Raw genomic sequence first — 14025 nt, forward strand, 5'->3', positions numbered from 1 at the left:
CGCTCACCTAGTAAACGTTTCTGACACCGTGAAACACCCAAGGAAAAAAAGAAAATAAGCGATGACATCACGGTGCGAGAAACTGTCAAAGAAACAAACTCAAAAAATAGCTCAAAACCCACAAATGAAACCAAAACACACACAAGTCGGAGATATCCGAAGACAGCTTTCAAACTATTATGGGATGGCCAGGGGACTTTTGTCTTGGTGGTCATTTTAGGTGAAATTTGGTGACCTTCACATTTTTTTCCACAATATAGGAAAAGGAACATTTTTGTTTGAGCAATCTTCACAAAATTTTACCCACGTCACCAGACGAAGTCCACAACCACAACCCAAGTTTGTTGACCTTTGACCTCAGGAAGAGGCCACCATCTGGAATTTTCAAAATAAAATAAAAATCACCTTTAGTACCTTCTATAAACGTAAACTCCTCCATGGGATTTTGATCCTATGGTCTCCTAACTCTTTGAGGATCACTGAGAAGATATTTGGGGATCTTTGCAGATTTTTGAACGTGGTTAGTGTGGCGACCTCGTAAAAGTGGCGCTCGCCTTTTGCTCGGATATTTTTTTACTGGAATATTGTGAAAATATGTTACAAAAATTCCTGGATCAAGCTGAAAGAAACAGTATAAACATAAAATATGAAAATATTAGGAACGTGGGCGGGGTTAACAAAAAACCTCTGTTGCCAAGGAAACCCAAAAGTTTACTTTTGCCGATTGTCCTAAAAATGACATCGACCTGTTTGTCACCCGCAGGCAACCAAAACAGAAATTAGTTGCTATGGAGACAAAACTAAACTAAACTAAATATGGACCTTGTTGAAATCAGAAAACTGTTGAAGACGCTCGTCCACTGGATCCATTCTGAAGGAGCCTCCTTCTTTGAGGGGCCCCTCCTGGTTCCAAGGAGGAGTCAGAGGCTCCTGAAGGGCTGAAAGACTGCCTGAAGCTTCAGATGAGTCGTCTGCCAAAAGAGCAAAAAGCTTTAAAAAGATATTGTTTCTGTGAGAAAGGTTGGTGCAAAAAGCTACAAGGAAGCTTCTGTATTTCCACAAAAATGTGAATTAGCAGACATTTTTACTGCAAATAATACATTTTTCTGGCTGTAACAGAACTTATGGACGGTATTTTTTTCTTTAACTATAGTCAGCGCATCTGTTTTATCATGACTAGCACTAACCATGGCAGACAGTCTGTGCAGGCGAGCATTTTCTGTAAGTGCAGCCGAACTTCTCCAAGGCCTCCCTGGTTTCTGTTTCCACCTCCTCCTGGAGTCTCCGAGTTTCCTTTGTGCGTCTGTCAAGCTCCTCACTACAAAAACACAAGTTTGTGCAGCTGTCATTCTTTAAAGTTTTTTTTTTTTCTGCAAAGGTCGAGCATTAGGTCCACTCTGCCATCTGAAAGCCACAGCGTGTATTTGCTGACATGTCTTCAGAGTTCAGTAGCTGCTTTACAAGCCAGCAACCAACTCCTGGAACTCCTGGACCGGTTGGTACTGGAAATCCAAGTCTCTGCGTTCTCCATATGAAAGTCTTGAGCTAACCTGTAGGCCACATGCAGTTTGGAGGTCTGAACTGCACAAATGACGGGGTTTGGTCACCAATACCTGGTGTAAGTGTGCACCCAAACTCTTCCACTTAGTTATATTATTACTGCCTGTGATAACATAAGGTAGATATTTTTCCACAGGACTTCTTGCACAAACAGCATTTTAAGTATTGGATGTAATACATTGGCAAATAATCCTCTAATTATAAAAGAACATTCAAGGAGAATGATTTTTTCCATGGCTTAAAAAATGTTGTTTTTACCTCAGTTCATCCAGAGTCAGACTGTTGAATCCCAGCCCAAGAGATGCGCTCTGGGTTCCTGTGGAAAAGAGCTCTTCGGGTTAGCAAAGGATCATGGGAAAAACGTCATAACGTCTCTACACTTACCAACTTTAGCTCGTGTTTCCTCTTTCGGGTGAAAGTCAGAAAGAGAAAAGTCCGGTGCCAGGTCCAAACCCTGATCTCCGGATGACATATTCTCTGCTTAAAATTTGACGCCAAAACCGGAAACACGAGCAAAAAAACCCCAGATTTAGCGAACAAGCCTAGCTAAAACGGGTTCCGTCACCATGGAAACAACATCCGCCCTTAGCTTTAGAAACCTGACCTTTACTTTTTCACCGGTCAACATTTCAGATGTTTTAAAGCTAAGCAAATGTGCTCAAGAGTTTAGTTTGTTTGTAACTCGCCTGTGAAAGTGACGCCGCTTCAGCTCAGAGTTTGAAAAGGACGCCAAAACTACTGACAGGCACCCGTGACGCTAGTGCGTCGCGCCCAAAGCATTGCATGATGGGTAACAGAGTTTATGTGATTCGGGTAGAGGGCGGGTGAAATTCCGTTCTCTCGGGGTGTCGCGCCCCGGTGGCCCCGTCGACCGTCTTGTTTTGTTTGTTTGTTTGTGTAAACACGTCGACGTAAAGATGATTTAATGATGTTCGGAACCTTTTCGAGGCGGTTCGGGTGTTTCACACGACGGAAGCGTCTCGGCGAGGTAAACCGAGAGGAGCGGATCTGTCTGTCCACTGAGGCTAGCATGCTAGCTAGCTAGCTAAGCCAGGACACATACCTGTCTGTCTGGGCTTCACATTGATTCTATTTCTACATTACATTGTTAATGCAAAGAACCTTTTCGAAACAACGTCATCAATTATGAAGCTTCGGAGAATTTAGTCTTTAAGCTAAAGGATAAAAAATTTCTGACTGGAGTCACATTTTCTTTCTTGCATATTTTCCACACACGTCAGTTTTTGTCTGGAAACCAGCATCATGTCTGCATACATACATGTGTTTACAGTCTGAGGTCAGCTGGTGATTGACCCCTACCCAGCTTGGACTCAAACGGTCACGTGGGCTCATCTCCTCAGCCTATAAGAATCATTTTTTGGTGACATTTCTCGTTGTTTTTCTTTGTGTGTGGCTGTTCTCCAGGATGAGGGATCTTCCTGGCATTGACAGTTTGCTCTTAAAAAAGCTGAAGGTATGTTGTGCCAAAGAGGACAGCGTTCTCCCCAGAGAGACGGGCCTGAAGCTGATGGAGTCCACTCCTGCAGAGGTGACCTACTTTTGCTTCACGTCTTTCTCTATTTCTTGCAGTGGTATAAATATGTTTCCATGTCCCCTCCGCCCAAAGAACTCCAGTGGGGTGTCTGCAAAGTGCCGGGACAGCCGGGTGGAGGAACTGTGGGGCCTGACCACTTTCTTTGGCTACAGCACCCAAACCTTTGTCCAAGCTGTCAATTTGCTTGACAGATTTCTCACCTTGATGAAGGTAACAAAACCTCTGGCAGTCTGTAACTCTGTGACTCTGTTTTGAATCTTAAAATCCATCACTTTGTCACTTCTGATAGAGTTTAGATGTCAAGTTACTATTTATACATGCTTTTAATCCATGAACCTATTTGCCCTTTAAAGGATTTTAGCACAAGTGGTTCTAAAGTGCAAAGCGTCAATAGAATAGAATAAAATGCTTTTATTGTTGTTATTATACATAGCATAGTGACATTTGAAAATGGTCACAAGACAGTTTGGACGTCACTGATTGGATGATGACATTTGTTCACCTTAACAGGAGGTTATTTGTCATAGCGTTGTCTTCAATGGAAGATATTTCGTGGAGCTTCTGGCCACGCCCACTGCAACAGTTCAGTGATTGATGTATTAACCGTTTGGAGAATAACCTCCTTCAGTTTTTACTCTATTTCAAAACCTTTTTCATGTTTCTTATTTTGTTTCATTTATTTTTTACAGTTTAGTTTGATTTCTAAGGAACCCCTGAAGGGAAAAAAATTGTAACAATTATTTTTTTTGTTTTGGTTTCTAAAATGTAATGTTGTTTTATTTCTTTTCAAAGCGTTCCCAGTGTTTTTTTTAATTACGATGATGCCGTTTTTAGCCAAAATCTAAAAAAAAAACAACCTTTTTCTAGGACATAGTTTCTGCAGAGCGGTAGGAGTTCATTAGAAATTCACCTCTAAGTTGTGGCCGCGATGTCGGCATGTAATAACCCCGCCCCCTTCGTCTGCGCGGGCTCTTGCGGCGTATTTTCTTCGTCACAAATACGATCTGAATGAAGACATACTCTCAAATGCAATTTTTATCGTAATTTTCTTTATAGGTGTCCATCATTAGAAAAAGGCAACAAAAAGAAACACAATTTTCCTCTTTAAAGTGTTTAAGTGTTGAGTGATTTGTTGTTGTAATTTGTACTTCTGGGCCACCGTAGCTTTAGGAGTGCTAAAGTTCATGAACTCAAAACTAGGATAGGAAAATAACCTGGACAGGGAAAATCCATAAAGTAGTCATCTATATGTTTTACACTAACTGTAGATTTTTGAAACTCTTCGTTACACATTTTCACTTTTCTCTTTGTTTAAACTCTCAAAGTTCAGACACAAGTCCAGGATTATAGAATTAAAACAGAGATCTGATCGGGACGAAGATTTCTAATTTGTTAAAATGAATACATTCTGTACAGGAGACATGGCACAGAGAAGCTTGATTGACAAGGTCGATAGCCAATCAGAATGCAGAGCAGAATGCTGTTGCAAAAGAAACATTGAAAACTGAATTATGCCAAGCGGCGATATCATGAAAGGTGATTTCCATGTTTTTGGTGACAGGTGCAGCGCAAACACGTCCCCTGCATCGGAGTCTGCTGTCTTCACATGGCCGCCAAAATGATTGAGGAGGAGGCCGACGTCTCGCCGACCCACGAACTCATCCGCATCAGCCAAAGCAGGTTCACGGTGTCGGACCTCAGCCGCATGGAGAAGATCATCTCGGAGAAACTGTGCCTGGATCCCAAAGCGGTGACGGCCTTGACCTTCCTGCAGCTTTACCACTCCGCCATCGCCTCCCAGTCTGCCGGCAGGTACGCGTCTCCTCCTTCCAGCTGCTGTTGGAACGTTGTCCCGCTTTGCACTGAGCTGGTCAAACAGGTTGTTCTTTATGAGGTCTGTACGGCGGATCACGTAAAGTTCCCCTATATATTTGAAGGGAGGAGATCCCAAGCATTGGGAGACTGGAAGCCCAGCTTAAAGCCTGTTTATGCCGGCTTGTTTTCTCTAAAGCAAAAGTAAGAATTGTTCTCAGGTGACATTTTGTCAGCTTTGCTGCATTCGCTGACCGTCCGGGAGCTGACGCAGCCCTTCCTTCTCCCCGTCTTCTCAGCCGTCGGTGTTGGCGCTGTCGCTCGTCGCTCAGGAGTTTGAGTCGTTCTCGGTGATGAAGACTGTCCAACAGTTTCAAAAGCATCTAAAAGTAGGTTTTCTCTGGAGATTTGTTTCCGCGTTCGGCGATTCATTTCACGTTTTCACTCTCGGCTGTTTCCTGTCGACTCTGCAGATCAGCGACGCTGAGCTGCTCGGATGGAAGGAGCTGGTGGCCGAGTGCATGAGCGCCTACCACTCCAGCCAATGCAGCAAACCGGACAACAAAAAGCTGGTTTGGATTGTGTCCAGGAGAACCGCCCAGGGCCTTCAGAGCTGTCACTTCAGCGTTCCCGCTCTGCCGACCATTCCTGAGAGGAGCTGGAACCAGAGCCAAAGGTTTGGAGTCTGAGCGTTCATTCCTCCCTTTTCCTTTTCCGGAGATCGTTTCTATTTCATTTGTATCCGTTTCTTTTACCCTAATATTGATTCATTAGTTAAAAAAACAAGTTTGTGTGATTTTCTACACTGCAGGACACAAAAACGCTCTAGTCCTTAGTGAGGTGGGAGTACTGGCTCCTTACTAACCGCACGCAAACGCTGCACGGGGTGTGCAGCGGGGTGTGCACGTGATGAGCAAACGCTCCTTTCCCTTCCATGTTGCATTAGTGTTCCGTCCAACATGACCGTAGAAATAAATGTACATGAAGGTTTTCTCTTAGTGGTCAACCAGCTCTGTGTGTGTGTGTGTGGGGGGGGGGGGGGGGTGTCACCTGTGTGCCCCGCACAGGCTTGCCCATTTTTCCTGTGTCCACCCATAAGAACAGTTGGTTCTAAAGTCTGCTTTTAAAGGGTTAAGCGTGCTGTGATACAGTTTCAGCTCAGGATTTGATCGCAGAGAGGTTCATGTCCCAGAAATATTTTTAAAAAACTTTGGTTTTCTGGAGCCTGAGTCGGATCTTAAACTGGCTCATGAAAATATTCAGGAAGACAAATGTTTGTTGAAGGATCTCGTCTGCATCCAGACTTTGAACGGACTGATGCAGAAGCAGAACCGGGCCTTCCTCCTGCTGTGATCCAGATCTAGAACTCTGCGTCAGAAACACACGAATTGATCCTCGTTTTAGCAAAACTGTTGGGTTTTGTATAAAGTGCGTACTTGTGATTTTACGTAACTAATTGAATCAAGTTAAGAGACAGATGGCGAGGGCGGGTCTTAACTGAGTTATGATGTGTTGCCTTACAGCGAGGACTCGGGCGAGGACACGAGCTGCTCTGAGGAAAGTCCATGCGGTTCCTTAGGAAGCGACGGCGAAGGAACCTTCTTCCCCTCCAGCTTCCACCACAGCCGAGACTGATGGGAGTTTTTCCATTTCCTGGAATTATAACATTTTTAGCAGAGACGTGTGCGTTTTGTGTGCATGTGTTGTGTGTCATCTTAGGTGTGTAAAAGCGGACTGAAGTGTGGATTGTTGGACATCAAAGGCCCATCTTCAAAATGTAAAGCAGAATATTTGCGTTACCGCGGCAGCCGGAATGTTTTTATTAAAGTCACTTTAAGGTGTTCTTCACACGAAGCACAAGAGGTCAAACACCAGATGCTCCGTAGTTTGTTTTTTGAAGCCCGTTTTCTATTTACATCTAACAGTATTCTGCATATGGAAAATGTATGTTCTCACTAACATGACTCACCTGTGCTGCATATGATGGTACTGGACTGTAAATGCATGCAAATGTTGAAACATATTCATGTTTATGGTCAAAAACCCCTCTAGAAAAATCAAATAACTTGTAAAATAATAAAAATGTGTATGTTTGGGATGCTGTTTATCGTGCTTAACAGAAAGTATGTGGGAAGCTCAAACTTCAAAATAAAAGTCTTTTACATTTGTCGTTTTATTTTTCTATCAGTCAGAAATAGAGCGGGGGGGGGGGGGGTAGTGAGAATGGGCGTCACGTGTTATTCCTAAATCCACACGTTTTTTTCTTATAATATTGATAACAATACAACAGAGTTAATTCTCAGGGAGGATTGAAATGTGTACAAATTGCAGAAAAAGTAAAAAATACAATATTTATAGACATAATTACAATATGAGAAAAGATTACATCAATCCAATAACCGCTGGGGTTTAAAAAAACGTTTCAAATTAGTTCGAATTGCCTTTTGGTTTTGAAATTGTTTAATAATTAACAGGACTGATTGGTTTCATTCTAGGTTTGAATTTAGACCATTTGGCTTTATGAATATGGAATTTTGCTAATAATAAAAACAACTGTGTAATAAAGATAATATCTTTGTCTAATTTACCAGGAAAATATCTTTATACAAAAATGGAGTAGTTTTTTTAAGTTATATTTCCAATATAATTTCCCACTAAATCCACAAGTGCGTCCGTCTTGTTGGCGGCCGCGCGCGCGCGCTCGGATGCGCAGGAAGGGGGCGGGGCTCGGCGGTGTTGACACGCATCTGCTCCACCTGCAGTCTGGAGGCTGGTCGCCGGAGAGTGGCGGGAATGAGACGGAGCAGAGGCTCGGCATCGTCAACATGCAGACCCCGAAAAGGGCCTCGTGAGCCGAACCGACCGGGACCAGCCCAGCCGACGCCTCCACGCTGTCACGCGCCACATACCGACAGGCCCCCAAGATGGTCCGCATCGCCAAGGCCCTGGGCCTGGGCATCCTGTGCGCGGTCGTGCTCATTCTGTCGCTCATCAGCTACGTGTCTCTGAGGAGAGACAGCCTCTTCTCGTCCGTGGGAGGCCCGCGGATCATGTTCCACGCGGGTTTTCGGTAAGTGAGCGACGGGATGCTGCGGAGCGCGCGGACGTGGCCTCGCGCCGCCCAGAACCGCAACTCAGCATCACGAAAATCAAACACTGAGCTGTCCGAGGTGCTGAAGCTCCGAGGATCAACGCCGGTGTCCGTCCGGTACCGTGACACATCACGGAAATCCGAGGAGAATCTGCGGGTCTTTGATTCAAAGCGTCTGCACCGAATATTTACAACATATGGAAAATACAAAAATGAAGGTTTTATTCCACTCGGATGTTGAGACAGGCTTTATGAATCAACCAGAGCTTTAATTACTGTATGGTTTACAGGAAACCAACATACCAAATATGAAATTATCTTAATTTATCATATCAAACCAACAATTGATTAATAAATCAACTTAAAGAGGCTCGATTCAACAAACTCTTATGGTTGGATGGGACGTCCGAGTTGGTTCCCACTTTCAGTTTTTAGAATTTGAAGCCCACCTGGAAGAACTACGTGTTCCAGTTCCTCAAATGACCACTTCAGGCTGGTTTCAAAGAGCAGTAATTCAGAGTTTTGTTGGGTCTATCCCAGCCCCAGATGTCAGATTTTTCAAAGCCAACCCAGAAGTATAACATGGAGCTGGAATTGAGGCTTCAGATTTGTACTTCTTTTGTTTTGTAACTTGCACACATGCATTTTAAAAATACAAATATCAAGTTCTAGGCTACAGGTACCAAACAAAACCTACATAACATTTTTTTTAACCATATTTGGCATTCCTGAGTGAACTAATGACTGGCACATTTGGACCAACCAATCATGTTTTATAACTCATCGTCCATTTCCCAAAGATAAACTCATTCGAAGTCTGTTTTTCTAGAGATGTTATCTGAACCGATTGTTTTCCTGATTGTCAATCATTGTTTGTTTGTAGTTTACGGTCGCTGCAACAACCCAATTTCCCAAACTGGGATCAATAAAGTATCTTTATCTTGTGTTTCTAGAATCTCCACCCAAACATTGGCCCATTACTACCTCGCAAAGAAAGCTCAAATGTTGATTGATGGCTTAGATGTTGATTAATGGGGAACATTGAGTTTGCTACATTTCCCCTTTTTTTTCCAAAGAGGTCCTAAATATGAATTTTCCATTCCAGGATATTGCCAAAAATCAGCAAAGCAGTTACTGACCAACATTTTAGGAGAAAACCTCATAATCCTGCAGTAATTCTGACCTAATTTGGCAGCGTCCTGAGCCTGTAATTGTATTGTTTTCAGGTCCCAGTCGGCCATGAACTTCCTGGACCCCTCCTTTATTCCTCTCACCACTGCCCTGAATGAGGAGCTTCAAGGTAAACCGTACAAATGGAAGTTTAACAGAACAGCCTTTTACCAGCAGAGGTGAGACCAGAACTTTCTGTTTCCACTCTAATCCAATGAAATGCTTAGCAACCTGCAGATTTACCCAGACTGTGTTCTTATTCAATCCCACCAGGACAGATGTGGGTGAAATGTTTGCGCACTCTTTATGGGTTTATTGCATTTTCATTCATTTTACTATGCTCACTATGCTTAAGGATATAAAAATTACTTTTATATTTTTTGTTGGAAAGTATAAACATTTCTGTGAGTGTCTCGATCAGAAAAAGGAGTTTCACCAAAAAGGACATGACTCAAAGGGAAATATGTATAATGTCCTTTATTATAAATGATCCCGGAACTTCATACTTGTCTATAGTTACTAAAAGCATTAAGTAGAGTATGTTACTACCACTGGATACCTGTAGGACTGTCACAAGAACAGGCAGACGGCTGGTTCCAAATCAGCAGGTTTATTAGCACAGCTAAAAGTCCAAAAAGCTAAATCAGGGTCAGGCAGGCGGCAGGCAAACAGAATCAGAAACATAAGGATGACCCGTTTGACACGGACGCTCCGGCGCTTGTTGCACCTTCATGAAGTAGAGTGGTTCGGCACAATGTTTCGGGGCTTGTGTCAACTAGCGCAGATCATGTGGTTGATGACGTATGAAGCGCCAAATGCATCGTTTGGTCGAACCACGGTTCATATGTCACTTGTGTTTGAACAGTTGGGTGCGCTATTCTCTATAAATACAAATGAACATTTCCCGACCAGTTCTGTTGTTTCCCCTGTATTGGAATCAGCGTCAGTTCATTGCACTGTACCATAGCTCCTGGTAAAAAAAAAAAAAAAGTACTGTGGTGTGTCAGTGGGATTGAAGAGATCCTCAAATTATTCCTTCCACCGCCCGACAATGTCCCCAGTCGAAGTCAACAGCCCCCCATCTGCACTGAAAACGCTGCCTGTGGAAAACTGCTTTCCCCTCCTGAGGCGCCGGATGGTTTGCCAGAATTTTTTCGAGGCCAACCGATAGTCCTTCTCCATCGCCTCACCGAAGTCTTCCCAGGACAGAGTTTTTGCCTCCGCAACAGTCCAGGCCGCAGCTCGCTAAGACTCCTGATACCTGTCAGCTGCCTCTGTCCCGCAAGCCAGCCAGGTCTGGTAGGACTCTTTCTTCAGCTTGACGGCATCCCTTACTTACGGTGTCCACCACCGGGTTCGGGGGTTACCGCCGCGACAGGCACCAGAGACCTTGCGACCACAGCTCCGAGCAGCAGCAGCGACAATGGAAGTGGAAAACATGGTCTACTCGGACTCAATGTCCCCAACCTCCCTCGGTACCCGTTTGAAGTTCTCACGGATGTGGGAGTTAAAGACTTCCCTAACGGAGGGCTCAGCCAGACGTTCCCAGCAGACCCTCACAGTACGTTTGGGTCTTCCAAGTCTTTCTGGCCTCCATCCCCACCAGCGAATCCACTCAACACCAGGTAGTGATCGGTGGACAGCTCTGCCCCTCTCTTCACCCGAGTGTTCAAGACACAGGGCCGAAGGTGCCTGAAACAACTACAAAGTTGATCATTGACATCCTCTGCCTAGGGTGTCCTGATGCCAGGTGTATTGATGGACACCCTTGTGCTTGAACATGGTGTTCGTTATGGACAAACTATGACGAGCACAGAAGTCCAATAACAAAACACCACTCGGGTTCAGATCAGGGGGGGGGGGGCACTCCTACCAATCACGCCCCTCCAGGTGCCACTGTCATTGCCCACGTGAGCATTGAAGTCCCCCAGGAGGACAATGGAGTCCCCCGTTGGGCCACTTTCCAGTACCCCTTCGAGAGACATCAAGAAGGTCTGGTACTCCGAACTGCTGTTCGGCCCGTAAGCCGGAACCACAGAGACCTGTCCCCCACCCGGAGGCGGAGGGACATGACCCTCTCGTCCACCGGGGTGAACTCCGGCTGCGGCTGAGCTGGGGGCTCACGAGTAAGCCCACACCAGCCCACCGCCTCTCACCTTGAGCAACTCCAGAGTGGTAGAAAGTCCAACCCAATCCCTCTCTAGCCCGGGCTATGTGTGGAGGTGAGACCGACTATATCTAGAGGGTATCTCTCAACCTCTCGCACCAGCACAGGCTCCTTCCCTCCCAGAGAGGTGACGTTCCATGTCCCCAAAGCCAAGTTCCGTGACCGGGGTTTGGGCCGCCGAGCCACCCGCCCTCAACTGCCACCCAAACCAAATTGCACCAGCCCCTTTTGAAGTCTCCTACGGGTGGTGGGCCCATGGGAGAGTGGTCCCAAGGCTGTGCCCGACCGGGGCCCATGGGAAAAGCCCCAGTCACCAGGTGCTCGCCTGCGAGCCCCAACTCCGGGCCTGTCTCCAGAGTGGGGCACCGGTGAAGCCAATCCGGGCGACGTAATCTGGTCCTTGTTGTTTCTTTTCATTAGGGGGTTCTGAACCGCTCTTTGTCTGGCTCGTCACCCAGGACCTGTCTGCCATGGGAGACCCTATCAGGGGCTTAAGCCCCAGAGAGCTTAGCTCCTGGGATCATTCAAGCTATCAAACTCCCCCACCATGTTAAGGTGGCGGTTCACTGGGAGGTTTTCAAAACAAGAAAAATCATTTTTAAGCACATTGTTATTGTGTGAATACGTTTCGAAATTCAACCATCGGCCAGGACCTGGAGAGCCTGAAGGTCACGGACTGAGGAGTCACCAACTCAAAAGAAAATTTACAGACTGTTTTCTTTTTCAGGAAAGATATCTTCAGCTACATCGACATTCCCAACAACTTCTCGCTCACGAAGAACAGCGTGCGTGTTGGCCAGCTGATGCACTTTGACTACTCCAGCCACAAATACGTCTTCTCCATCAGTAACAACTTCAAGTCGCTCCTCCCGGAAATCTCTCCCATCCTCAACAAGCACTACAGTGTGTGCGCCGTGGTGGGAAACAGCGGCATCCTGACCGGCAGCCACTGCGGCCCCGAGATCGATCAGGCCGACTTCGTCTTCCGCTGCAACTTCGCCCCCACGGACGTCTACTCCAAGGACGTGGGCAGGAAGACCAACATGACCACGTTCAACCCCAGCATCCTGGAGAGGTACTACAACAACCTGCTGACCATCCAAGACAGGAACAACTTCTTCCTCCACCTGAAGAAGCTGGAAGGCGCCATCCTCTGGATCCCGGCCTTCTTCCTTCACACTTCTGCCACGGTCACCCGAACTCTGGTGGATTTCTTTGTCGAGCATAAAGGTCAGCTGAAGGTCGAGCTGGCCTGGCCTGGAAACATCATGCACAACGTCAACAAGTAAGGTTCCGATGGTCGCCTGTGCAGAACATTAAAGTTTTTCTGATGCTGCGTTCACACCGGCTTTGGAGTCGCGCGATCCAGCAACCACGTCCAAAGAAAAGTCCGGTAAATGCGCGTTTTGGGCTTTGGTGTTTGGGTCAGGGTTTTAACCCAAACCCAAACACCTAAACTCTCTGAAAACCAGGAGGATCTCTGAAATAATGACAAAGATTCACAATGATTAATAATAAACAGTAAAACAAATAAAGAATTTTTAAATGCTTTTTTTACTCAACAATTCTTCTCAAATAAATCTATGTAAGTCCAAAAAATGTTTTAAACATCAAACTGGTTTCTAAAAAAATATAATTTTTTCTTTTGTTTTTTATTGTGTTTTTTTTTCTGCAGTACTTTAGCAGTAAATATTAGAGGTGCAGGGGAAATCGATTATGCGATATATGTATTCATTTGGTGATACTCGTATCACTTTAAATTCTGTCAACACGATATTTATTTAATTATTTCTGAGCGTCCTTCAGCGTCAGACTCTGGTTTTTTACTTAGACCCCCAACCGCTAGCTGGCAGCGCCGCCCACTGAGCCTCTTCGAGCAGAACCAAGCAACTACCAGATCTCGCGAGAATCCGCTCGTGTTAAATGCTAAATGTTCAATCGGTCTCTCGGTTTTTGTCCTTATGAGACACACACTATGTAGTTTTTGTCTGGGATAGGTATCGAAACTGTGTCATGTTGCTGCCAGTACCATGTAAAATCGCAGATCGTGGTGCTTTGTAGTGGGACGAGGGACACATGATACGTATCACGATACATATCGTATCGTGAAACATGTATCTCGGTGCGTATCATATCACCAGACTATTGCCAAAATAAAACCTAGTAGATAGACCCTTCATGACTAAAGTGGACTGAATTGGATTATAACAAATCAGACCATAATGGATCGTAATGAAAATAGGAGGTGGTGTGGTCAGATGGTTTCAGGAGATCAGCGGTTTGGATCACGGTTGAACATCTGATCTCCTTTGTTTCCCTCACAGATACTGGAAGACTAAGAACCTGTCTCCCAAACGCCTCAGCACCGGTATCCTCATGTACACGCTGGCTTTCTCCATGTGCGACGAGATCCACCTTTACGGCTTCTGGCCCTTTGGCTGGGACCCCAACACGGGCAAAGACCTGCCATACCACTACTACGACAAGAAAGGGACCAAGTTCACCACCAAGTGGCAGGAGACTCACCAGCTGCCCAGCGAGTTCAAACTGCTCTACAAGCTGCACAGGGAGGGCGTCACCAAACTGGGTCTGTCCCACTGTACATAGTCATCCAACGAGACGGCACCGGCGAGCATGAACGCACGCGGACAGACCCCATCGTCATCCCTC

At 45.5% G+C, this 14025-nt stretch overlaps 3 protein-coding genes across 9 annotated transcripts in view; 2 read left to right on the plus strand and 1 right to left on the minus strand.

Moving 5' to 3' along the window:
- The window catches only part of LOC101172169 (coiled-coil domain-containing protein 158), a 29006-nt gene extending 26741 nt beyond the window's left edge, over positions 1 to 2265 (minus strand). For all 5 annotated transcript variants that reach the window (XM_020705653.2, XM_020705655.2, XM_020705651.2 and 2 more), the window contains exons 1-4: positions 1945 to 2265; positions 1819 to 1876; positions 1188 to 1318; positions 823 to 971 (exon numbers count right to left, since the gene is read on the minus strand). In XM_020705653.2, coding sequence (XP_020561312.1) covers positions 823 to 971; positions 1188 to 1318; positions 1819 to 1876; positions 1945 to 2032 — 426 coding nt within the window. In that variant the 5' untranslated portion in view covers positions 2033 to 2265. The remainder of the gene's footprint in view (positions 1 to 822; positions 972 to 1187; positions 1319 to 1818; positions 1877 to 1944) is intronic.
- A 95-nt stretch (positions 2266 to 2360) lies between these two features.
- On the plus strand, positions 2361 to 7094 carry LOC101159996 (cyclin-G2). Of its 3 annotated transcripts, none has more exons than XM_004072049.3 (8): positions 2361 to 2548; positions 2986 to 3109; positions 3188 to 3325; positions 4677 to 4927; positions 5053 to 5131; positions 5227 to 5316; positions 5401 to 5603; positions 6451 to 7094. In XM_004072049.3, exons 2-8 carry the CDS (start codon positions 2987 to 2989, stop codon positions 6560 to 6562), a joined length of 996 nt encoding a protein of 331 aa, XP_004072097.1. In that variant the 5' UTR covers positions 2361 to 2548; position 2986; the 3' UTR covers positions 6563 to 7094. The 3 variants fall into 3 exon arrangements, with proteins under 3 accessions (XP_004072097.1, XP_011477065.1, XP_011477066.1); XM_011478764.3 differs by having other exon boundaries at positions 2388 to 2548; positions 2986 to 3034; positions 3151 to 3325; XM_011478763.3 differs by having other exon boundaries at positions 2371 to 2548; positions 2986 to 3325.
- A 757-nt stretch (positions 7095 to 7851) lies between these two features.
- Positions 7852 to 13962, plus strand: siat8c2 (alpha 2,8 sialyltransferase). The gene is made up of 4 exons (NM_001201497.1): positions 7852 to 7997; positions 9245 to 9367; positions 12083 to 12640; positions 13680 to 13962. Exons 1-4 carry the CDS (start codon positions 7852 to 7854, stop codon positions 13960 to 13962), a joined length of 1110 nt encoding a protein of 369 aa, NP_001188426.1.
- Positions 13963 to 14025: the final 63 nt, after the last annotated feature.

This window comes from Oryzias latipes, chromosome 9 (assembly GCF_002234675.1).
Source record: "Oryzias latipes chromosome 9, ASM223467v1".
Taxonomy (NCBI): Eukaryota; Metazoa; Chordata; class Actinopteri; order Beloniformes; family Adrianichthyidae; genus Oryzias; species Oryzias latipes.

What these genes read in the sequence shown, in the direction of transcription:
- siat8c2 (NM_001201497.1), top strand. Translation starts at nt 7,852, where the DNA reads ATGGTCCGCATCGCCAAGGCCCTGGGCCTGGGCATCCTGTGCGCGGTC. An exon ending in ACAGCCTTTTACCAGCAGAG is followed by an intron (nt 9,368 to 12,082) that starts GTGAGACCAGAA and finishes TTTCTTTTTCAG; the next exon opens with GAAAGATATCTTCAGCTACA. An exon ending in ATCATGCACAACGTCAACAA is followed by an intron (nt 12,641 to 13,679) that starts GTAAGGTTCCGA and finishes TTTCCCTCACAG; the next exon opens with ATACTGGAAGACTAAGAACC.
- LOC101159996 (XM_011478763.3), top strand. Translation starts at nt 2,987, where the DNA reads ATGAGGGATCTTCCTGGCATTGACAGTTTGCTCTTAAAAAAGCTGAAG. An exon ending in AGTTTCAAAAGCATCTAAAA is followed by an intron (nt 5,317 to 5,400) that starts GTAGGTTTTCTC and finishes TCGACTCTGCAG; the next exon opens with ATCAGCGACGCTGAGCTGCT. An exon ending in AGCTGGAACCAGAGCCAAAG is followed by an intron (nt 5,604 to 6,450) that starts GTTTGGAGTCTG and finishes GTTGCCTTACAG; the next exon opens with CGAGGACTCGGGCGAGGACA.